The 26,261-nt window shown below is 40.5% G+C and overlaps 1 protein-coding gene across 1 annotated transcript in view; it reads right to left on the bottom strand.

Annotated features, from left to right (window-relative positions):
• Positions 1-26,261, bottom strand: part of ARID1B (AT-rich interaction domain 1B) — a gene marked incomplete at both ends in the record, with an annotated part of 315,911 nt that overhangs the window by 39,073 nt on the left and 250,577 nt on the right. Inside the window, 2 exons of the mRNA XM_079550855.1 lie at positions 607-752; positions 19,596-19,923. Of these exons, the coding sequence (XP_079406981.1) occupies positions 607-752; positions 19,596-19,923 (474 nt within the window). The remainder of the gene's footprint in view (positions 1-606; positions 753-19,595; positions 19,924-26,261) is intronic.

Raw genomic sequence — 26,261 nt, 5'->3', positions numbered from 1 at the left:
TATGCTTTGTTTGCAGAAGGAAGCTATGATTAAATTTCAACACTGATATTTAAATAAGTAAATGAAGAAACCCTATAGATGGTTATACAAATTCTGGAAACCCAGTAAATATGGCCTATATTTTCAGAACAGAGTAATTATTGTAAGTGTCCAACTTACAGCATCTTCAAGTCAGAGCAGGTGCACACTGTTTCTTTAAACCAGCATCACATTAAATATCTGAAATTGCAACCTTAGGAAGAAAGACACTGAAAAGCAAATAGCAGCCTCTTCAAAGAAGAGGTTTTTCTTCTCTTTCCCTCTCTTGCAGACACGCACAAAAATACACATCTACTTGTGAGTCAACACCTATGTCAAACTGGGTCCGAGTGCCACTGTAACTTTCAAAACACTGTCCTCACCTACGTGCTGTGCGAAGGACTTCATGAAAAATGTGTTACTGTACAAAAAACAAGACTATCTCAGCCTAGTTTCAAATCACTCCAAACTACCCCAGCAGGGGGTGAATCAAATGAAGAACATTATCCTCTGCCATCAGCTCAGGGCTGGTAACTTTAAACAGATTTTTTGGAGAAAGGTCACTCCTGAAAGGTTACCCACCATTACCTGTTGAACTGTTCACCATGTTAGGCGCCATGCTGTATGGAGGAGCCTGTGGGTTCATCAAGCCTGAGCTGTTGTTCATTGGCTGAGTGTAGGGGGAGCTGGAACCCATAATACCACTCTGATTCATGGCAGGAAAATTGCCTTGCCTACAAGAAGAAAAAACACACACACAATGTTTCATTACGAATCTCACTGAAGAAGGTGCTGTGGTTTGTCAAAAAGTACATCTCCTAATGTTTGCAAATTGCAAAGGAGAAGGCACGCGATTAGTTCACCTTACCTACATTGGGAGCTATTAGTCTTGAATCAGTTACTGTACATCTAAGAACTGGACGGAACACAAATTTCAAGACACTGAAATACACAGTATGTGGGGTGCTTATAGTCACAATCTATCAACACAAAAATATAGGTCATATTATTTATTGTGTAAGTAGAGAACAATGTGAGTCAAAATTACAGCCTAGGCATAAAAAAATTTCGGAGTGAATGAAAATTTTGACCATATAATACAAGTCCTCACCTGCCACGGGTCAGAACACAGTGAAATGACCAGGAGAAAAATTGGTGCCATGGAATCTGTTACAGATTTGTTTGTCTGATGTTATCAAACACACCTTGTTTCCTGTAAACACTTCCAGACTCAGGTTTCAAAAGAGAAAACCAACTGCATGTCTGCCTTGAATGTGATTCATGACCAAAAGTGGCGTTCACAGAAGTCCCAATGAAATCATAAAAATGTAACTTCCTGCTTCGTTTTTCCTTCAAAACAGATTTTGTGTGTGGATGTTTTTGTTTTGTGTTTCTTTTTTTAATCACACAACAGATGTTCCTGTTTCCAGTATTGATTTAGGGCCCAAAGTCATAGTTATTTAGCAAATACCATTAAAGTGACCAAAGACGTGACTGCAGCATTGAACAAAACGTCCATTTCATTGTACGTGCTGTTTAGGTCCAATCTTTCAAAAAACTCTGTACATACTATACACTGTCAAAACAAGAAGCCTCAACAAAACTATTTTGGTTTTGAAACTTAATTGTGTGTCTATAAAATACTTCCACAATTGAGATTCATCTTTGTCTGGAAAACTGGAAGAATTCTCAAAAATATTTTTAAAGACATAACTTCAGATGCTTTTCAGTATTTGTAATGCTTAATCCAACTTCAAGAATAGCCTTTTATTCTTTTAATCTGCTATTCATTTATCTACCTTTTCTTGGCATCATTGAAGACTGCACATTATATGACATGTATATGGGCATATGGCTACACATACAAAATTGTATCTATAAATAAAAGCACAAATATACTTATTTGAATATCAATAGCACGCATAGGAAAATAAAAAAAATCAGACATCTTTCTTCACTGTGCCCTTGTGAACTTATGCTGTTTTTCAAATACATAAGATAAAAAAGGAAGCAGCCACATTTTCTCTTCCATAGCTTCGGTACCTGTCTGCTTTTTGTCTTCCTCCAAGAAAAAGAGAGCATTTAATTTTACTATATAGATGGTGCAAATTGCATGTCCTTGTATCAAGATGCAGTTTTTCTATAAATCCTGCTTTTCATTATTACAGTTATTTCAATCAAAGCAGAAAAAACCCCAAGCCAACAATCCTGAGTAACTTCAATGGCTTCTTGTCATCCCCAAACTCATGGCAGATTCTTAACACAATTGGTTGAAATAATTTTTTTTTTTTATGAGGTAGAGGAGGAAGACCATTAAAGCAATATTTGGCCTAATTTTTCTTGACACACTGTGAATTTCTTCAAAGGAAGAGAGAGTGTGTTATCTAAATAAAGCATATTTTTCCAAGTCAGTTTTGTCCTCTGCTCTCTAAAGACAAACTTTTCTTCACTCTTGCGAAGAGGCAAAGGCTCTCTTTTGATATGAAGGAGACAACTGCCATACAATGTCATTTCCCTGATGAAGCTGGTAATGCATAGCGGAGGGAAAAGATTTAAAATGCACAGTGGTACAATGCTCCAAGGGAAAGTTACAAAGGGAAAAGAGAAAAGCAGGACCATTTGGCAACAGCTTTAAGAGATTTCAGTCATACAAGCAAGCTTTTATTATGTAAATATTGTATCTTAACACCCTCCTCCCCCTTTTAATTTAGTAAAAAAATTCTATATCTCAATAAATGCTGTGAATTGAAAAGTTCTTTCCATGCTGGATAAGTGAGATTCTTCCCATTACAGGGCAAAGATATGAACGAAGATGAAGAAAGTGTATATGTGCATTTTTACATTTTAAAAAAGGAATAATAGATCTTGAAAGGTTCTTTTATGGACTGAAGATGGGATTCTGGAAAAGACAGATGTCTCCACAGGTATCTGCCTCTCCAATGTCCTTAATTTGCTTAAAAAAATACACAGGAGTATTGTACCTTGCAGGTAAGCTGAAATTGGTCTCAATCTACTAATATTTCAACACTATTACTTCCTATAACATGTACATCTTCTAAGCTGTGGGCCTGTTCTTTGTCTCAAACTGAAGTACAACCTATTTCATGTTACCCACTTTGGATACCAATCTCAATTGTAGTTCATGAAAGCACTCTGCTGCACAACAGCTTTAAATCAAAAAGTAGGAAACTATTTCCAGTTGAGACAGAGTGTAAATTAAATATAAGGAATATAGTAGCTTTGGCCAGGACAGGGAGAAAACAACCAAAGTCTACAAAATTGCTTCTGTACCCTGAAAGATCTGAATGGCAGAACCTCGTTTTAAAATTTTATCTAGTTAGGCAATGCCTTTCCTTGTCATACTCCCATGTAATGTCACATTTAGAAGGGATACCACTCTGTCTCTGGAAAGAGCTCTGCAAGTGATGGACTCAGCACCATCCTTGCACAACCCTGCTCTTCCCCCCTCCCCATGAATGCACGAACCTAGAGTATGCAAGAGCTAACTCAGCAACTTCGAAAGGTGACATCCTGTAAAAGTTATTTTATTCTGAGATTGGGTACAGTGTGCAGAACAGAGCTTCTACACATATTATTCTGCTCTGTGATGGCCTGGAATGGAAAGTTTCTTAAGGGAGAAATAATCAGGTATTACTTCAGCCTTTAATTCTCATTCCACAGTGAGCCTCCTTTGAGTAAAGACTGCCGACTGTGACAAATTGTGCTGCATCAGTGCTGTAATATGAAGTGGAGTCCATTAAGAACTGAGCTGAGATCACCAAATTCATTCTGATTAACCTCCAGGTCACTAAACACTTATAAATATGTTACATAGCAGCTGCTAAACATATTTATATATGCTTAAGGTCACAGCATCATCTGTTGGTTGTTGGAGTTAAGTCAAAAATCTTATGTTTCCTTCTGTGCTGCTTTTGAGTAAAGGAATATCCAATGTACTATTTAAGAAGTAGTTACCTCAAAAATATACTACTATATTCTCTTCTACATCTTCCAATTCCCTCCTCCATTTTTCTGGGAGGCTAAACAAAAATAAATACTTTCAAAAACTGTTTGCTGTACATGTAGTGACATCTAATGGCAAAAATTCAAGTGACTGCCTATGAATTCTACGGCTTAACAAACCCAGTTAAGTATATGATTCCACAGTATCACAGACTCATAGAATCATCTGAGTTGGAAGGGATCTTTAAAGGTCATCTAGTAGAACTTCCCTACAATGAATTGGAACACCTACAGCTAGAAATTAAGAAAAGAAACATTTATGTTGAGTATAATTAAAAACATCTGAATGGTGAGATGCAGTTGCCTTCTGAGGGAGTGAATGAAATCCCAGTACCTGACATGCACACACACACACACACACCACATCAGAAAATGCACTGGTCAGAGAAATCCTGCATTACATATGTACCAGATGATCTGTCAGATATTTTCCAGGTGTAACTTGTCTTATACAGTGATTCCAGATCATATATTTTTCTGCATTTAGAAGAAAAAATATCTAGCTAATATAAATTTAGGATTATGCTATCAGTTTAAACACCACACTTAAGCATACATGTTTCTTCTTTCTGCTCTACTGTTACAAGTACACCTCCAAGTATTCTGCAAATGGAAGAGATTAAAAATGGGAAAGGGAGGAATCTGATTACTACTCTGTTGAGAATGTACTAATTTACAGCACTTGCATAATGTCAGAGCCAGTTGATATGCTCGAGGAAAGGCCTACCACCCAGGGAGACCCAGAAAGGCTAGAGGAATGTGCTGATGGGAACCTCATGAAATTCAACGACAGGTACACCATGCAGGGAAGAGTGAGCCCCCTGCAGCTGTGTGGCTAGCGCTTGACTGAGTGGAGCAGCTTTGCTGAAAAGGCTCTAGGGGTGCTGGCAAACCGGGAGCTGAGCAGGAGCCAGCCGCATGCCCTGGCAGCAAAGAGAACAAACAACATCTTGGGCTGTGTGACCTGGAGATTTTAAAGAACCAGAGATTGAGCAAAATGATCATCTCCTTTAGTCAGCATTCATCAGATGGCATCTAGGGTATCACGTTCTGTTTAGGACCCCCAGTAAGGGAAAGAACAATAAACTGGAGTAACGTTCACAGAGAGTCCTTAGGAAGGCTGTAGTACTTGCTCTGGAGGGGCTAAGCTACCAGGGCTGGTTCAGCCTGAAGAAGACGCAGCTTTGGGAGATGTAAGAGCAGTTCCCCAGCACCTACAAGAAAGTCAGCAAGAAGACAGAGATGTGTTCTTCACAGTGGGGCAGGGTGGGAAGACACAAGACAACAGACAATAGTTAAAATATGAGAAGACTGGAAATAAGGAAGCCATTTTTTCCAGTGAAAACAATGATTTGACAGGGTCTCTCCGTTCTTAGATGTTTTCAAGACCCAAATGGATAAAGCACTGAACTCTCAGGTGAGCCTGCAGTGAAGAAGAGGTCAGAACAGAGATGTACTGAAGTCTGTTCCAGCATGAATGACCCTGTGATCCTAAACTACACCTTTGCTGTGCTGTCGATGGTCTGATATACACTATCAGGTCCAAAATAAAACTGGTCAAATTCAAAACATTCCCTTTTAAGAAGGTCATGCTCTGCACTTTTGTTTTCCTTCGTCTGCAATCTACACAAAGCTTAATTTGCACTTAATCTCTTTTCTCTGTAAAATAAGTAGCAGCAGATCTAATTGTGTCTTCTGAGCTAATGCAGAAGTCCACATATTTGAAAAGAGGGGATGACATGCAAGATCTGGTCATCATTAAAAAGCAGAACAAAGAAATAATGAGAAAAAAGAGCACTGACAGTACAAAGAAGCACACAAGTGATCACAGCTGCTAAGCAGTGTCTCCTATATGGAGATGTCTTTCTTTAATTGGATCTGAAGTCACCAGTAGGTTACTGTGCTGTCTATGACTGCTACAAAGAAGTCACTCTGCAGCACTGAGACCTCACGTTATGTACTTGCTGGTATGTGATTTAGGTCCCCCTCAGAGCTGCCATCTGATGAAAGTTTTTATTGCTGTCTTCCTCAGATTTGAACAGACAATTGACTGCAAAATGAAATTCAGAGGTGAGTCCACTATAGTTGTGGACAACAATGAAAGTGGGCTAAGCTTCTCAGAAGAAGAAATGAAGACACAACCTTTTACATGGAAACACATCCAAGCCCAAGCTTTGGCTGTGAGCAGAGGGATCAAGTTCTCTGACTTAATGTAAATTTTCCGGCATGAATTAGGATCTCTGCACTCTCCTCTCAATCTAGACTGTAAGACTGGAGCAAAGCCCTTTACATAGTCAGAAAAACTGATCCAGTTCCTGAAACGAGCCCTGCGGCAGCCAGAACATGGGATGTCAAGCACTAAGACCTGTAGTGTACAGCTGAAGGCTTAAGAAGTGGAGGGTCTAGGTGGGCTGGAGGTGAGGAGTTTGGGACAGAGAAGACGGAAATAGAGTAGGTGGAAAAAGAAGAACAAACCACAAGGATTGGGAGTATTGTTATGAGGTGTCTAAAGGGTGTTAACGGAGGGGAGGGTGGTGGGTGCATCAGAGGAAGAAGAAATGGAATAATAGAAAGAGGAACATTCTCTGACAGAGAACTGTCATTCCCAGAGCAAATGCAGGGGAGGGCCCTCCAGCAGATGTAGGGCCTCTTAGACAGGTCTGCCCACAGGACAGGAGGGGTTCAGAGGGGAATCTCAAAAGCAGGGTGCTATGACATGTGCCTTCCTGCAGCTCCACAGCTCAGGTCCCCAGCATGGCAAGACCGAGGCTGGCAGCATGTGACAGTGAGGTGAAAGAAAGGTGCTGGAGGAACATGGGAGCCAGAACTGCCTCAGCAGCCAGGGGGGTTGGAAAGACATGGCTGTGGTCTCTGTGAAGCTGACAGTGCTCTGGCAACAGGGAATGGCTGGAGAAAATGGGGATGGGTGGTTCTTGTCCCAGCCTCTATGATGGGCAGGCAGGGGACAACACCAGGCAGATCTGCAGGTGTGAGCTCAGGTCAGGAAGAACTGTCACCGAGTCACACATATCCTGGTAGCCACAAGCTTGCCTGGCCACTGGAGCAACTGGATGGTGGAGGAAATTAAAAAAAGGTCCACAACATGAGCTCATGGAAGTCTGCCATTCTCACTCCAGGTCTTTAACCTACATCAGTTTTGCAGCAAACACACTGTCTCTGGGGAGCAATTTGTGTAAACATTTTAAAAGGAACTTTTTTTTTTTTTTTAATGCTGACATGCTGCTAAGGTGGCTACCTGATTGCAAACTGTGAAAATCACTGTTAGCCTGCACTCACAAATCACAGCATACTGACCAAATTGCCCTGTGCTTATCTGTGCCAGGTATGCAGCATGACAGCATTTCCTCTCTCTTTTAAATGTCAGACTATGATTTGGGGGGTTGTTATTTAAACACACTGACCTGCACAATAACCAGAAGTACTTCATTTAAATCTGTCTTGAGCTGGGACTAGCCTTAAAGCACTTATAATCTGTCATACTTTGACACCAAACGGATTATTATAATGAGAGTAATTCAGGAGTGAGACCGGCAAATGCCTTTTCCCTGGAGAATTCACACATAAACATGTGCATGCAGATACATATGCTCTTTTGTTATGGGTTTTCCTTAGTGATATAACACCACGAGCTTCCCTGGAGAAATTGTTTCTGTCATCAGGGGACATGGGAGAACTGGAGGAGGGAGAAGAAAGCAAGGGAAAGTACACAGTAACATCACTTGTTTTGCTCTGATGGGAAATTCATCAGTGAGTCATCGCTGTTAGCAAAGGCCAGTACACACAAAATCCAAATACTGGCTCGAAAAACTATAAAAAGGCATTAAAGGCAATTCCCATGCAAATAACACAAATTCAAAATCACTATGTATGAAATCAAAATATCTCTCTCACATGTTAGCTGCTGCTATAGATGTGCTAACCGGAATTTCCATTTCCTCCCTTTGTTGGGCAGGGAAGCTCACCATCACAGTAACAAGTTTTAGACAAGCAACCATGGTGATGTGGCAGGTGTTAGCTCTGCCATGAAGGCTTGGATGAAATTCATTTTTCAGAAGGAGAAAGAGAATGTTACGCCTATGTGTGTGCATGTATGACAAGAGAGGCCAAGGCTCTGCAATGCATGCGATGCTGAAAAAAAAACATGAAACAAAAATGAAAAATCATCCAGATTTGCGGTCTGTGTGTGTGTGTGTCTGCTGACATTCAACACGCAGATTAAGCACTGGACTGTTCTGTGCATCAACCAGGCCTAAGAGGCAATGCTAAAATGGGGAATCATTTTCTAGCATCATTATTACATGATAGTGCACATCACCTTGCAATCCACTGCAATCTGACCAAATGCACTGCCTGTTCTGTTAGTCTGGCTGATCTAAAGATTATTACATGGCATACTTTTTGGGAAGAATAACAGAGATTGCTTTTCTAAATATACTCATTTTTCTTCTGATTACGTAAATACTTCTGCCTTTAGCATCATCACCATTACATATATCTTACTAAAAAACTACCAAGGAGAAGGGGAAACTAAAAAAAAATTGCTCCAATCGGACCTGCTCAGCCTCCTAGAAAAGCAGGCACAAAACCTTATGCTATTATCATGACGTTAAACATTTCTGCAATGTAAACTTATGCCTGACACCAAACATGGGAAGAGGAACACCAGAGGCATATGTAATTCATGAATGCTGGTGCTAATGCAAGATGGCCACGCAACATCTGTACTGCCGAATGCGGGTTGAAATCATAATAAATGTCTCTATCCTATTTTATAGATAACAAAAACTGAGGAAGAAATCCAAGATTAGTAGTGATCTTCAAAATAAGGCAAAAAGAATTATAAAACAGTTGAATACAAGGAGGAAAACAGCACAAGCCTGCAAAAATAAACTCTTAACTTCATTCAGCAGGTCAAGGAACGTGATCTTCTCCCTCTGCTCTACACTGGTGAGGCCACATTTAGACTCCTGTGCCCAGTTCTGGGCTCCCCAGTTCAAAAAAAACAGGAATCTCCTAGAAGGAGTCCGCTGGAGGGCCACAAGGATGATAAAGGGTCTAGAGCGTCTCCCATATGAGGAAAGGATGAGAAACCTGAGTCTGTTCAACCTGGGGAGGAGAAGACTGAGTAGGGATCTGATAAATGTATATAAATATTTACAGGGAGGTGGGAGGCAAATGGATGAGGCCAGGCTCTTCTCGGTGGTGTGTAGCTACAGGACAAACTTGAACATAGGAAGTTCTGTAATAATATGTGGAAGAACTTCTTTACAGTAAGAGTGACAGAGCACAGGAACAGGTTCCTGGAGAGGTTGTGGAGTCTCCTTCTATGGAGACATTCAAGACCTGTCTGTCTGTGCAACCTTTTGCAGGGAACCTGCTTTAGTAGGGGGGCTGGATTTGATGATCTCTTGAAGTCCCTTCCAACCCCTGCAATTCTGTGATCCTGTGATATGATCCCATACCCCATATCGTTGTGTGCCTGAAAGTCATGAAGGATATTAAGTGAAATGCTGCAGTATTCTTTTTTTTTTTTTTTTTAATTTTTAATGTAACAACTATTCCCCTTTATTTTATAAAGCTCCTTCTGCATTAATTAAAACCTTGGTGGTCCAAATTTCACAGTGACCACAGCACTTGGTCACTAGTCTTTAAACCCAGAGGGATTACCTGAAATGCCCTTATTAAACAGTATTCTTACAATTGCAGCCAGACCTTCACACTTGAATTTATTTGTATAAGAACAAATTAAGTCCTCTGTAGTCACTGCAACCTGTGCTAGATAAATGCAATATAATCCTGTGTGACAGAAAACACAGGACTACTGCAAAGCGGGCCAAGTGAAATGGCTTGTAATCCCGCTGAAGCGCTGCCCTTAGTGACCCCTGCCTACCTGCCTGACAATGCAGATTTAAACAGCAGCTCTCAGGGCAGCAGCTGGCATGCTGTCCCCATCAGATAGAATATCGCAGCACTAAAAGGAGACCTGTTTCTGAGTCCAAGAGGAGTGTGTGCTGGGTAAAAGAGGGATGTGTACAGCAAGCAAAAGCATGCATGAGCCGGGTTTCTAGAAAAAAAAAATAATAATAATAGTCCTGTACAACATAATGCAGCCAAGATCAATGAGAGCACTGCAAAGGGTGCTTTAGCCCTGTGTGACTTGATACCAAAGTTAGGAATGACTCATATGACTCTCTCACTATGTACCTTCTATTTTTGTGCACGTTATAAATAGCTTTACTAAAAAGTCGGAAGGCCCTATGAACTCTCTCCCAGAATGATGACTTGAAAGTGGGTAAGTATGTTCCCAGTACACTCATAGCCCAGAGGTCACCAAAGTGTGGTGCTAAAAAGCTGCAGGAAGCTAGGGACACAGTGTGTATCTCATCGCTCCAATTTCCTTGGGCGTGGCCTGACTCCAGTGCTCCCTGCTCTTTCATCTGGGGATGCAATTCTCTCGCTGCCTCTCACCTCCCTCCTTGCAATGCTCAGTCACACTCTCGCACTGCTTTTGAGCACCACTCAGCTCCACTGAGCTCACTGTGCTGGCAATCAGCTGAAAATCTAATAAAATCCTGATCATTTCATGGCAGCTCCTCAATGTATCTTTTCATAGTAAATGTCATCTGGCTGACAGCATGCTGAACGCAACTGTGCATGTGCAGCAGCATGGAGAGGAAGTTCTCCAAAGGGATTTCCCAGCAGACACATTTTCACTTACCTATCTTTGCCCAATAGCCTGGAGCTATTACATGTTTATCAATATTATTACTACCACTATTACCGTCAGTCTCGGCATTTTGGCACTCCAGACAGTTTCACAGCAGCAGAATGGTGCATATGTCAGTATAGTTTCAGCTGGCTCTTTTCTTCATTTTTGGCTCAGGAGATGCCTGAAACCTACCGTGACAACTGCAACAGGTATTTAATTAATGTGTTAGAGGCAGTGGCGGCTCTCATTAGAAAAAAAAACAACACCACCACCCTACTGCTGTTACTGTTTAAAATGACTCTTACAATGTTACTTGTATGGCCAGTTAGAACAGATGCTCCATTTTGAGCTCCATTACTATAGTTAAGGGCTCTTTCCATTCACATTTCCCCACGCAACACTGCTAAAAATTATTTAATTTTCTCTCAACCATCACCATTGTAAAAAGCTTAAAACTGCTCTAAAACCCGAAATCTGCCTAACATTTTTTATGTCTCTCACTTTCACAAAAATCCAAGTCTGTTCAGTCACAGTCTTGTACTTGCACAATATACGCGCCAAATCACACACGGCGGTTGTGGCACTGGTTTTCTTCATGAATCCCATTAAACAGATGGCTATTCTCCTGTTTTCTTCTGACTACTTCAGCAATTTAAACTAGTAGATCTTCTGGCAAATAGACAAAAGTGAAAATCTGGCTTTTTAACCTTAAATATTTCTTGCCAGACTAAAACGAGCACTCAATCTAAAATCCTCCTTTGTTCTTTATTTCTGTATTGAAAAAAAAACATCAATACACTTTAAAGATCACATTTTGAAGTTCAGAATTCCTATGTAGCATCTGATTCTAAGGCAGAATGTTAATGAACTACAGCACAATTCTGTTACAAAATACTTCTTCCACAGCTCTCCTAGATAACCAAATAAAGCCAAAAACAATCATGACACAATAATAATCAAATTAGAATAGGCTTTAGATGACGAAAAATTCTGTGATTCTGAAAATCAGCCCTCCTTCCCAATACACTTCCACAAACTAATTGTTACTTTCCAAGGGAGGAAAGGAGTAGGACTTGAGGTCTCTGGTTAATCTCTAATGGCATGAACAGCATTCAGCAGTCTACTTGATTGATGAGTAACCAAAAAAGAAAAAAAACATATCCCCAAATCACTGGTTGCCTGCATGAGCTCTGCAGCATGGTGACATCCAGGGCTCCAAAATGATGGATTTACCTTTTAGTGAAACAAAATTCCAGATAAAAACATATTTCTCTCAGTCTCCCACAAGAAATGGCTTTGGTGAGCTCAGCATGTAAAGATTCTTCCTATCCTTACAGAATTTTATCAGCAATTTTGAGTTGATCCACAAAATGCATCTCCATTAAAAAAAAAACATAGTAGTGAAAGAGTGGTTTTCAGCTCTCCCTTTAATACAGCAAGTGCATACAAGCTAAGTTACACTTCACTCCTCCTAACACATTTCAGAAAAAATCCAAATATGGGTCTGCTCTAAAAAGTAAAACCTGAGGAAAAGAAGTCCCCCCCCCTTTTTTTTTTTAAAAAAAAGAACAAATACAAAAACCAGCTTGATACAAATGACTATTTCTCATTATGAGGGAAGAGGCATGGGACCTTTTGAAGAAAAAACGTCAATACTGGTTAATAACCCCATTAGAAATTACAATTAAAGGAATCGCTGATATCTGGACTTTAACCTCTCTCAAACTTAGATCTCACAAACTTGGCATAGGAAGAAAATATTCCACTGGTTGCTGAAATGTAGCCAGCTTCAGGTGGTGTGAGCGCAGCAGCTCCTCAGAGCTCATAGCATCACCATGCAGTCACTTTGGCCAAGAAGCAATACTGCTTCGTCCAGCTGAAACTATACGGAGCCTTATTTTTTTTTTTTAATTTGGAGGCCACAATGGAATTTCACCAACTGAATTTCAAAACGCACTACAAGAAAGCAAGGTGGGACTCATTTCATTGCGATCTGTCAGGATCCCTAAAAGAAATCACAGCTCTTTGGAAGAGTGAGGTGTTGGGGAGAAATAACCTATGTTTTGAGACTTAAGAATTGGGAATGGGCTGAATTTGGACAGGAGTGATTCCTTCTCGCTAACTGTATACAGAATGTTAAATAAAAGACTGGGCAGAAAGAGCCTTTCTGCTACTGGCCTATTTCAAAGGCAACAGATAACGCACCCCAGCATTGGCTCCAATTATGCCTCCTAGTCCTAATCTTAGCCTCGTTTACTTTGGGGATTTCACAGTTGGCAGCACTTCATCTAGAAGTAGCCTGCTTTGAATAAGCAAAGAGACCTGAATGAGTACTTAACCTTCCTGCACTCCACTGCACTTCCCAGCAGAGAACAGCACCTCAGAGTTTAAGGGAAGGAGAGAAAACAATAGAAAATATATGCTCTCTCCAGGGATTAAAGACACGAAGTTTTACAGTAGCACTTGAAGTCTTCCTGCTACTTAACCACAGCTTTTTAAAATCACAATTAGAATTTTAAACTCAAAGTATCAAGATCAAAAAGGCTAGACTGGAAAATGCTGCATAGGAGTTGACAGGATCTAGGATGTAAAATACCTGGAAGAGTTTGGTCTTTTATTTATATTATTATTCTTTTTAAAAAATTTATTCACAATTTCTGCCTCATTCTTTTTCCTTCTGACATTTTAATGCACCATGTCCATTACTATATTTCCTCACCAGTACCTTCTAGTCCATCAGAAGTGCTGCATTACCCTGCTGTTGGAGAACATAATACGGAAAAAGTGCTTTGCTGGCACCAGCAACACGGAGTATGAATTATACATACATAGCAGTAGAGAAATGCTGAGGGAAGGTTAGTCTATATATGCGCACAAGTGTGAATGCGCGTATTTACACGCACAGGCTAAAAAGAAGACATAAAATATATGTTCTATCTCATTTATGCTAATTTTAAACGTTTCTCAGTACAACAGAAATCCTCTAGTATCACCGTAGCTGTTTCAGATCAGTCTGGGGACAGAATGCAAACTAATCCATATTCTTTTGAGTTCAAAACGACGAGGCTGTAGTAGCTACTCTCACTGAACTGAACATGTACTGGGAACCAGCCATTCACCAGCAAATGCAGACACTATGGGCTCAACTATCCATTAGCAGTGGACAAAACAGTGTACCTTTTCACCGGAGAAAAAATATTTGTAACTTAATACACTTCATCTGTATATTTACCTCTAACTTAAATATTTTAAGATTTCATTTTATAAAAAGATGGATGTAAAACCTATTCATACACAGCTGCACACACACTTTGTAAGTAAGCCCCAAATACCTCTTCCCTTACGATGTGAGCTCTCTACTCACCATATCTAGAACGATCCTAAAGCTTTTGTTGTTCCTGAATTCGGGAGAATAGCTCAAGTCAGAGTCAGTCGTGTGGCTCTGGGAAGCCTTAAAGTAGCAGACTGCCCAGGCCTCTACATTCCTAAGGATTTGTCTGGGAAAGCAACAGGTGAGCTAAAAATCTGAGAATTATGAATTTTGCTTCCTTCTAGCTACCCTGAAACTTCAGAGTTTTTGTGTTTAAGAATCACAGAAAGCACACACATGTACGTGTCACGCCTATGATTACCCACCCCTTTGCAACCCACTTTGCTCACATTATGCTGAAACAACTGCTGAGCAGTTGAGACAGAGCCACATCTTAAAGTGCCGAAAAATACGTCAAAGCAATGCTACACTGTACATTACTACAGAAACTGAACACCATTTCCCAGGTGGCACAGGGAGCAGCAAACAATCATGTAAATATGTACCTTAGATTTAGCAGCTTGGAGACCAGGATTTAAAATGGCCAGAGATTGCAACTATCTAAGCTGGGTCCCAATTCCTCAGTTTAATAAACTATTCTGTCTAAATTGTATTCTCTAAAATCAATGAAATTGAATTCTAAATTCAATCTTTAAAAAAAAATTGCTTTAATTTACAAAATTGGAATATGCAATCCCAAGAAGCATATTAAGGCAAGGTACACTGAGTTCACAGGCACTGCATTCAAAGAGTCCCATCTCCAACTGCTTAGAAAACATGCTCTGAACGAACTCCTTGCTGGTGAGAGATAGTGAAAATGACGGTGACAAGCATACAGCTCCAAAAATGTCTATTGACTTCAAGTGTCAACCTAATCATTCTCTGAGGTCTGCACTGCTGTAGTAAAAGCAAAAGCTTGCAGACAGTGACCACAAAGTCCCCAAAAGTTTCAAGATGGACATACTGAGGAACTCAAAACTGACTAGAATTTTGTGAAGATATAGACTAATTTTGTTGCCTTTCACATCCCCATTAGCAGAGAAAACGCTATCTTGTTTGCTTAAAATTGCTTACTTTTACTGAAGACTCGTTGTGTTGCAGATCTGTACATACAAAAATACTTATCTATCACTATAAATACATCTATTGTTGTAAGAACTATAATGTGCTAACAGACAGTATTTTGATACCATCTAGACTTCAGAGATCTCCACTGAGCTGTAACGTCCACCAGCAGAACCAGCCCTGGTACCCTGGGCAGTGCTCACATAAGCTAACAAAAGTCTCTCCTCCAAGTTCAGTGGATACAGTCCTTATCAGTAAACGGATGTATTGTGACTAAGACAGATACAATATGAAAAACACTATCTTGCAGCTCTTCTAGACTGCCTTCTTGTAAATGAGAATTTAAACACAGTGTATTAGTTATTTTGCTTTCCTAATATAAAATGTTAGCCAGACTAAGCATACATCTTTGTGATGCAACATAGATCTTTGTGATGCCACAGATACTACTGGTTCAACAAAGAGATTTCTGAAAGAAAGACTTCTCGTTCTTTTAGCCTGATAAGTGAAATCTCATTTGGAAATGCTGCCCTGTGTATGTTAGTACATTGCAAGATTTTAGGTTACAGGAAAAGTATTCTGTAGCTGTAGGAAGTAATCCAAGCTTAACGTAGAACTGATCTCCTGATGAGGTCAAAGGCTAACTCAAATGGTGTAAACCTACTATCTTCCACAGCTACTGTTTCTATTTTCATGTTTTTATCTTTCCTAATTAAATTGGTGGCAGCCTGCAGAGAATGATACTCTAGGTATAACCAGTTGACACACATTTTGATCATTTAGCCCTGGTTAAATGACAGTGATTTTCAGCCCCAGTGAAAGCGATTTCGTTCTGATGCATGCCTTTTAAATTCATTCTACACAGCTACTTAATGTGGCTTGGCAATGCAGAGGCAAAACAGCTTTCTGTGTCTACATGAGAATCCTGTGCTGGTAAAGGACAGATTTGTGGATTAGCAGCTGAAGATAAACTACTTTCCCTTATTGATACTTGGCTACTGATTCAACAACTTGACCCTGAAGGGGATCACAACCATCTTATACAGATGCTGTGTAACCATGACTCAAACACAACCATTTTGTCTTCCCTTCAAGTGTACACAGAGGGGTGTGTTTTATGGTAGTAACACCCCAACAGTTTGTGAACTTCAAAGCTGAATCTTATCAACTTATCAACTTAGGAATAAAAAGGTCGGATGCTATTAATGTGTTTTGGCATATAAAAGAAGACATCTTTCCATTAAGAGAAAATAGTACGGTGTAAATCTTCTCCCATTTCACTGACTTTTGCTTTTTAAACCAAAGAGCCAGTAGACTTCTGTTCTAATTTTTTGTTTTGCTTTTCACTTTATCATGTACACATACCTGAATAATGTTATTAATGAAAAAAAAGTGACACAAACAAAAGCAGCAATAAAACACTGGTGATTAAAACTTGTTGATAACTATGAAGGCAGCAGTAGGTTGGATGTTAGACATTTCCTAGGGAAGCAGTAACTGAAGTAACATGATGATGGTCAAGTCCATGAAAACCAAATCTCAGTTGAAGCTAGACTAGGTCATAAGCAAGCAATAGGCCACTACAGTTATATTTTCCTAGTCATTTAACTCATAATACTGCTACAGATACAACAGTGGGAAGGACACTGCTGAACAAAAAAGTAGCTATGTTTCAGGGAATTTTTTGGACTGAATACTTGGTGCTTCTTAAAATCCTTCTAGTGACTAACAAATATTTCAAACACAAGTATGCTCAATTACAGCATAATAAAACTTCTCTGAAAATCCCATTAAGAAATCCCGTAATCACTTTGGCAGTAAATCACCAGTCAGAAAGGCATCACACTTTGGGGGAGTGGATCACTGAGGCCCCAGTGACAACAGCAGGAAGAAGTCAGAAGAATGACATCGTGCAGTACAGCTGCGAGGAGAGATGTTGGATGGAGGGGAGGATGAGGAGAGAAGGACACCCCATTCTTTCTCAGTGACAAGCGTCTTCATTTCCTTCTCAGGCAAGAAATAAAGACAAATGCTGAAAACTACATACAACATGTGAATAAGTGAATTTAGTAAAAAGAAAACGAAAAATGAAAATCCCTTCTATAACGCAAGTATCTGTGAATCACACGATTTTTATATTTCTTCAGCTGACAGACTGCATGCTCATAAATATTAAAGACATTGCCAGGGTCATGAAGCAAGTCCAGTTTACATGACCTGTAAACATGAGCCTGTACTGGTCAGGCTGGTGCCTCAAGGGAATCTGAGCATAGCCAATGTTGGCATGCTGTGAAAAAAACATGGGGCATCTGCCAGCCCCAGATTGACTGGGGTAAGCTAGGAACTTAATGTATGGTGGCCTAAAGCAGAACAAAAAACATCCTCTTCAGATTTGCTCTGTATCAGAAATACGAATTGCTGTCAAGTACATTCCTTCCATAAACAATGGAAGGAGGACTTGCAGGAACAGCTGAAAGCCTTTATTGCTTTCTCACCTGCATTTGACTAGAGATCAAGGGGAAAACAGTGTACTTGTGGCATTAGAGGGGCTTCACGAAATTTGCAGTTTACTAATAACCCTTTTGCCAGTATTTGCAATAGATATTTGATGACTGCAGTCCATTAACAAGTGCTAGATCACTGGAACGGGCATTATGTGATGACATGGCTCTGAAATGGTGCACTTTTGCCCACACAAAGCTAGAATCCAAAAGTATCTTTACAAAACTGACTTGAAATGAAGATGTGAGATAGGTATGGTGATCTCTTAATTTAGTTTTTGATCGAACAACACACTATGCTCAGTGTAAGCTGAATCACAACTGAACACCTTACACTAAGAACAAACCAAGTCTTGTAAAGATGTGTCCTTTTCCTCATTATGTGATTACACATCTAAACCTGCAGCTAAAGCAATGGCCCATTTATTCCTTCCAGCCTGACCTATCAGTTTGCAGCCTAACAGGCAGTCCAGAAACAGAGTTCTGTAAACTCGACTAGACAGATTCACTGAAAGCCAACAAACTAGAGATAACTTTTGCTTCACAGGTATCTACAGGCACAGTGTCGGTTTTAAGGGAGTGTGATGCTTACTGAAGAATACGAGGTATGCTAAATTTACTGTTAGCGCTTCAGAAGTTTCCTATTGCTTATCAGTGGAAGCCACCTGCCTTCCAAACTTATAAACAAGAAAGCAACAGAGAGAGGGATGCATTTGCTTCCTATTTTTATTTCTATACTGTGTCCTGGAATCTCATAAACTCTTGTGTCCAGGAACAATGGCCTTGATCGATAAATCACACAGAATGCTTTGAGTCGGAAGGGACCTTTAAGATCATCTAGTTCCAACCCCCTGCTATTTGGCAACCAGACCAGGTTGCTCAAAGCCCCATCTAGCCTGACCTTGAATGCTTCCAGGCAGGGGGCACCCACAACCTCTCTGGGCAACCTGTTCCAGTGTCTTACCACCCTCACAGTAAATAATTTCTTCCAAATATCTAGTCTAAATCTGCCTCTATTATTTTAAAACCATTTCCCTTCATCCTGCTGCTACTTCCAAAATTATAAAGAACCTTATAAAAAGTCCCTCCCCAGCTTTCCTGTAGGCTCCCTATACCTGTATCCGTATAAGTGTATGTGTACGCATAAATAAATGCAAGATGCTCAGTATACACACATGGACATGTTTACCAGAACAATGGAACCAGCTCTGTGTAATCTCAAATGTAATCGAACTTCTCTCAACAGGAAAAAAAGAAAAAGAAAAAAAAAAAAAGATAATAAATACACCAGGAATTATTTAATTCCAGAGAAATGCGGAAATTACTTCATCTGAAAAATTTCCCAGGAAATATGATTTCACAAGTATTCAGTATTCAGTCATCTTAAGAATAGCCATGAACAGAAAAATGCCATTGCCAAAATCCACGCACAAGTGGCAACACGGAGCTTATGCTGTGAGAAAGGGAGACAAGAAGCCAGACAGTGGCTCCCCTCTCCGTAAGTCTAAAAGTACAGGTTCTCTTTTATGGATGCATAAGTGGCAGTGACCAACACCAGATAACTACAGAGGACATGCTGACCTCTTCCTGCCATAGATCAAACACAAATACACAGCTCATCGGTTTCAGGTTGTATACAACTTGTTTTCAGCTCCTAATGTCACCACAACCTTGTGGGTTTTTTTTAAGTCTACTGTGCCAAGAATCAACATGAAAGTAGTTGTCATCTTCATTGTCACAGCTGTTTTTTGACAAATTCAACTGCACAATAGTATGCTTTCCCCTTGCATTTAAAGAAAAGTATTCCTCCCATACACCTGCTTCTCCCAGAGGTGGGCACAGACAAAACATCTTTAAATGCATATGCATGCACCTCTACAGCAGTTACTTCAGAAATGGTGAGAAAAACGTTGCCATTCATTTCAGCTCCTTTCACCTGGTTGCATACCTGCTCTGAGCGGAGTTTGCAGCAGCCTGCATCACTGCAGCAGCCGCCTCCTGTGCCTTACGGTTCACAGTTGGCATGGGTGGGCCCATCCCGGGGCCTCCCTGCTGAGACATGCCAGGAGAGTTGGGGGTCATACTGCTCATGTTTCCAGGAAATGGTCTGCTCTGCATCCCAGTTGATGGCATCCGTCCGAGGGGCATGGTACCACAGGGCTGGCTTGGCCCCTGGCCATGCATCTGGCTGTTGGCATTTATACCCATGCCGGGTCCAGGGCCACTGTAGCTTGTGTTGGGCACACCACTGTATGTTGGTGGTCTGGAGTAGTTTCCTGAACAAAATGATAAAAAGTACAGAGAACAGCATTAAATTTTTGAGCAACTATTTCTGTTTAGGGAGTTAGTAGCTGTGAAAGTTACACACATGAATTGAAGTGAACCATACAGTACAGCTTTTTCACTGTGAGGACAGGCACACAATGGAAGAGGCAACCCAAAGAGGTTGTTCAGACTTCCTCCTTGATGGTTTTCAAGAGCAGGATAAAGCCTGAGTAACCTGCTCTGGTCTTATGCCTGACCCTAATTTCAATAAAAGGTTGGCCTAGAAAATCTGAGCACCCTTTCAATCTGAATTATCCCATGACCTGACTTTCACGTACCCTGAAGCATTTTCTGCCTAATAAATGTCATGGGATAACAGCAAATACAGAAAACCACAGCCTCCAGAGGTTTAACAACACAGCACACAGTAAAAAATGCTTTGTACAGCAGAGATGTGTGGCTTGTAAGAACCCATTACAAAAGCTCAAGAGAGAACCTTATTTTTGTAATTTCATGTTCTCATTCTTCATCTTCCTGCCATTTCTGCAATGGGTTATACTCACTGGATCCTTGCACCTAGTCATTTTCTCCATTTCTGCCAGAGACGCTTCAGATTGACCACTTGCCAGGCCCCTAGGAATAGTCCCTCTCCCTCCCTTCCCCGTTAAGTGCAAAGCCTGGCTCTGCCAGCAGGAGGTGGGTTAGCTCACTGCGCACCTCTTGTGGGAAAGCTGGTGTTAAAAAAAGTAATCATCAATACCCCAAAGCTGATAATATAAACAGGTGCTTCACTATAGAGGATGGCTTGAAAACCTGCCTGAGCCCAATCTCTGTTGTGACAGGAACAAACTGCACCACTCACAGCAGCAGCTTAAATAATGTGAGTACTGACTTTCTTATCATATTGAAAGCTAAGAAAAAGCCAGTGTTTGGTATTCTGTTTTAGAAACAAACTCAAACAGCATGAGAAAGGAAAAAAAAAAGCAAAGATATGACAGAAAAGTATTTTAAGAAATGGATTGTATTACACTGCTTCAGTCATCCGTTCTGGCTTGTCTTTATTTCCATCTCATCCAGCTTAGTGGAAACACGACCCATTCCCCCCCTGCGGGATGCCACTGAGCAGTTTCCTGAGTGCTCCCAGCTATTCCCACGCTCATGTGAAGGCAGCAGGCAACAGACTTCCTGAGCGTGGAAATCAGCCTCCTCTCTCCTCAGGCCTGAGCTACCAGGCAGAGGAGTTGCTGGCATGCAACTCCTGTTTATATTTAAAGTAAATATATGCATTTGGCATTTGAACACACGCATAATTAATTCATACGCTCCTGCTGCTGTGCTTTGGCGAATTCTCCCCTCCTCCCCACCCAGCAACTGACTCACTCTGGTACAAGTTCTCTTCAGCAAAAACATGTGTGACCTATGCTTTCCAAGGAAATGGAACAATGCTTCATTTCTGTTTTAGAAACCCAAATTGTGCGTGCGGCTTTTTCACAGAAGGATCCCCGATATGTGGTTTAGCAGAGATGAAAGGCTTCAGACTCAGCTGTTTGCTGCCGTCAGACCGCCCTGTCATTTCTCCTCCTCCTCCTCCAGGCTCAGAGGCTGCTGCTTACTGACCATTTTCCATTCAGCGAGCCACTGCTCGCAGCCGGTTTTGTCTGCTGAGACCTACTCTAGCCACACCTCCAACCCAACAGCTGTGCCCACAAACTGAAGGGCTCATTGGTTTCATATTGTTCTGCTCAGTGTTCGACCTGCATTCAGTGCATTCAACCAGTGTTCAACACAGAACTCAGATGTTGCTCGTTTCCCTGTTCTATCTGCAAGAAAAGGGCAATACAGTAAGATGGAGTGTATGTGGGCTCAAGGACTGTTAGCCCGTTTATGTACACGCTAGTAGAAACACTGCTTCCAAAGTGAAGCAAATTCACTCCCTGCACTAGCAGAGCTGATATCCATAATCACTGGGAGCTACTGTCAGTCCGATTTACATTAAGCCAATTTGTTTTGTCAGTTTGCCTCTACAAAGTACAGTTCAGCAGCACACTTGGAGGAGCAAACACCAATGCTAAATACTATTGCTGTTTTGATGCTATTTTGAATTGGGACAAAAAAATCTCTTCTTTCATGTTTGGCTTCTCCAGTGTAAGCACAACACAGAAAAAAAAAGCAGTGGAATCTTCTCCACAGAAATATGTGGCTGAGTTAAAATAGCTCCTAATCATTCATCTCCAGGGATACATGTCTAAGAGCACAGGGAAGTGCTATTTTCTCAGTATGGAAAACAAGTTCCAATGTTTTTCCATGTGTCCACGTATCCACGTATTTTTTTCCTAAGCGTTTCCTCAATATACCTCAAGTACTAGCTATTCATATACCTTTCCTAGATCACAAAAAAAGGCAAAATAAAAGCCAAGTGAAATACAAGAGGAATTGCCAGGAATGAGGAGTGCAATCTTATTTCCGTGTTTCTCTAATAGATTAGTAATTTGTTGGCACTGGCTTTGACAGAAAACAGATGGATGCAGCATTAAACACAATGAATGCAGCAGATGCTAGGCCAGCCCACATCAGCTGGACGTGTCAGCCAGCCAAGTCCAAGAGCCCACACTTTTCAAGTGGGTACAGGCCTGGCAGCAGTGGCTGCACAATACCGTCTAACAGCTCCTCCCCTCCGTATCCAAGGGATTTTTGATTCCAGCTCTCCCCAGCCGGAGCAGAATTGTGCCCACAGACACAGCGTCTCAAATTCACCAGAAAAAAAACAATGTGGTAACTGGAATCAGGAAAAAAAAAAGAACTGTAGCAAGGATATAATATAAAAAAGCCTACTAACAACCTGCCAAAGACAGATGTTCATGCTTACTGCTGAACTTCAATCCACTTTGTCCAGGTTTTCTGAACAAGTGCTCTGATGCCTTGCCATTTCTAGGCAAGCCAAAAAGAAGGAAATGTGAGAGCTGCCTGCTAGTTTTACTCTCTGCTTTAGGGACATAGGTCAGATTTGTGGTATTAAAAATAGTATCTTAAAGACATTTTAAAATTGTTTACATGTTCACTTAACCGTTAAGTCATTCCCCCTCCAATCTTTAGGGATACAGGCAATTTAAATACGTTGTACTGAATTCCTCTGAAACTCACTCAATAGGCGTGGTTAATATTTAAGTCTTCATGTTTTCACCCCACATACCACAGCACAGGTGGGACTGGACTCTGAGGCCCAGACTCTCAGGACACTTAGGGGAGCTCATCAGTAAGGTGCTACCATTTAAAACCTAGGCTCCTGAAATCAGGGGAGCAAGATACCAAAGTGCTTCTGTGAAACAACTTTAATTCCAACATTAAGGGTTATAAAGCACAGATACTCATCTCTACTGCAAACATGAGGGGGTTTAATTTTCTGTGAAGTTTTGGGGTTGAGGCTCAAATGTATTCTGTAAGTTTATCTCTCTGTTACACTCAAACAGAAGTGTTACTGCTGAATTCAGTAGGAAAAGTTAGGGAGTTAGGATGTGTTTCTGACACCCCTCATTGATTTGCAGTGAGTTTTTTTCTGCATCAGTCTTAAAAGATCCAACTGACTGCAGTGTTTGACTGCTCTCCTGAGAGAGCGCTTAAGGGCCATTCTGCAGTTCGATGCTTGGGGTCACAGACCAGAGTTTCTTTGTTAGCTCACCAGCTAGATGTTTCCCAAATACCGAACAGAAAGACTGCTTCAAAAACAACTTCCAAGCTCACTCTGTGTCTCTTTATTCTTATGGACAGGAAAATGCCAGGGGTTAACAAAAAACTAAAATTAACGTTCTGTACTGTATGCTCCTGGTTTATATCAGAGACATACAGAAATGCGCAGCCAACATCATTTTTTATTTTTCTGGGAAATGCTTTCACAGCATTGCCCTAGGTCCCCAGTACAGAATTGTTTCCTGGACAAATACATTTTACTCTTACAGATCTGTAAGTGTCACGTAAACACGTGAAATACAGATCAACTATATGCATTTGATGGATCATTCTGCTCCTGAAAACTGCAGGCTAATTCTTCCAGCCCAAACTTACCGGTGTAATCTTTACCACAGTGAGCAGTTCTATTGCAGAGAAAGACACCACCAGCATTGAGCAAAGGCTTACAGGCTTACACTGAGCATGCAGTGAAACAGAATATTTAGGTTATGTTTAAACTCATCATGCAAGCTTAACGTCACAGAATAATTCAACAAATATAAAAATGAAAGTGGTCCTGTCCACTGTAGCCTCTGCTTAGCAATATTCTAGAGGAAGGCTTATATGAACAAAATGAGGAACGCAAACGAATCCTTGACAATTACTGTAGTTTAATAATGTAAGAACTAGTTTGCATCCCAGGTGATTTTTAATATATTTGTTATTTCGGCAATAAAAAGCAAATGGAGTAACATTATTATATATTCATCATTGCTGGCATGTAATTGTGCTTCGTAAGACGGTATGTTAAGAGATGCAATTACAGATTACTTTCATAAAAAATGAAAAACGCTATTAAAATCTTAAATCCAAGTAAATACATGACTTTGAAATATCACCATATTCATCCCAGTATATTATGAATGGTCACATTAGCCCAGTGAAAAAGCAGTATCCTTCTGCTCTATTTGTTACCTGTGGTGCTTAAATACTGCAGGGCGCTAATTTTATCATGACCAGTGCATGGGATCAACACTACTGTCTGAGAGCTGGCAGAAGAACATGCTTTTCATCCATCACACTATTCAGCAGACCCCTCTGAAATGGCCTCTTAATGACAATGATGCTCATTTTCTTCCTGCCCCTCAAGTTCACTTTTTAATAGCAGTTTCTTCCTGACCGCGACCCATAAAATCATTACATAGGCACTTTCATCTACAGTGAGAGGGAAAGAACTGCTGAACTAAAACAAAAAATAAAGTAGTATTCGGCGTGTTACTTAAATGCATTGATTTAGTACAAAAACTTCTCCACTCAATCAGCGTGGATGGCTAATGTTTTACTGCACTTGACACCCACTATTCCCATGGTTTGGAATCTCAGCAGTACAGCTGGAAGTCAGAATAGCACATCATAAATCCACTGGATTTTTACCAGTTAAGCTAGTTGCTCTCTGTGCAGATAAAAATAAGTACTTGGACAGCGTTTTATGGCCACAAAATGCTTTTCAAATAAAAGGAAAGCGCCAGTCAACTGGAGTTAGGTAATTAATCTTCACACATGGCTATAAGGCATTACTAGCTCCATCTTACAGTTAAAGAAAGCAAAGCAGAGAAACGAATCTACTTGCCTAAGCTGAAAGATGGAGTAAAAGGCAGAGCCAAAATTACTAAGCAGGAGATCTTGGCTTCTAGCCCTGTGCTCAGACAACTAAAACAAATGTGACCCAGAGATGAAAAAGAAAGGAACACTGCATAGGGCAGCAAGACTCCCTTCAAACAAACAACAGAACTAGTTCTCAGAAACCCTGGAGACTAAAATAACCATCCTTGCTAGCGTGTGCAAGCCAATGAGCCCTTACAGAATTTCCCACAGCTGGCTCCAATCCTTTTTGAGGATTTTAAGTAAGAAAGCATTAGTAGGAAGTGCTGAAATAGAAGAGCTTATAGATGTATGTTTAAAGAAACACTGTCCCTCATATACTCTGACTCTAAGTTCATTAAACCCCTAAACACATGCATGCTTTATAAAGGTTATCCATTAAAGACAAAACAATAGACAAGTTCAAGGTTGTAAGCATTGAATGTCCAGGGGCAGGGACTGTTACTTCTATTTTTGTCTTAGTTCTCCAACAATTCTGTCAAACAGCATAATAAAAGGAACTGTCTTTCTCAGTCTGAAAGGTTGGTTAAAATTCACAAACCGTATGCATGAGTGCTCAATATTATATTCCCATAGTAGCCACTGTATTATTATGCTTGTTAGGAGACTTTAACCCTCGCAGTCGCTATGCAATCTCACACTGGCTTTGGGATTCCATCTAAGAATGTAAGTCCTATTTTGAGATCAGTGCTGTGACCCTTCTTCCATGCTTGGCCAAACTCATCCTCACTGCAGATATGACATCCTCAGCCTCCTGAACAAATGGCAATCCAACAGATTTGTAATTTCCTTGTCCAATTTATGATCACTATTTTTACACAAAAGTGCCAATAATAAAAGTAACCTCTTCCACAAGGTGTAGCTCCACCTCTGAATTAGTTTCACCTGTGACATTTTTTTTTAGAGGAGGACATGGGAATGTTCGTGTGTGTTTTTTTATGTCTTTTTTATTTCAAGCAGTCACACACCTGTATATTTGCCTATTTACATATGTAATACATATATTTTTTTAAATTTACATATA

The sequence above is a fragment of the Tetrao urogallus genome (genome assembly GCF_951394365.1).
Source record: "Tetrao urogallus genome assembly, chromosome: 2".
In the NCBI taxonomy this organism is placed as follows: domain Eukaryota; kingdom Metazoa; phylum Chordata; class Aves; order Galliformes; family Phasianidae; genus Tetrao; species Tetrao urogallus.
Note: the sequence above shows the minus strand (reverse complement) of the source record. Positions and strands in the feature narration are given on the sequence as shown.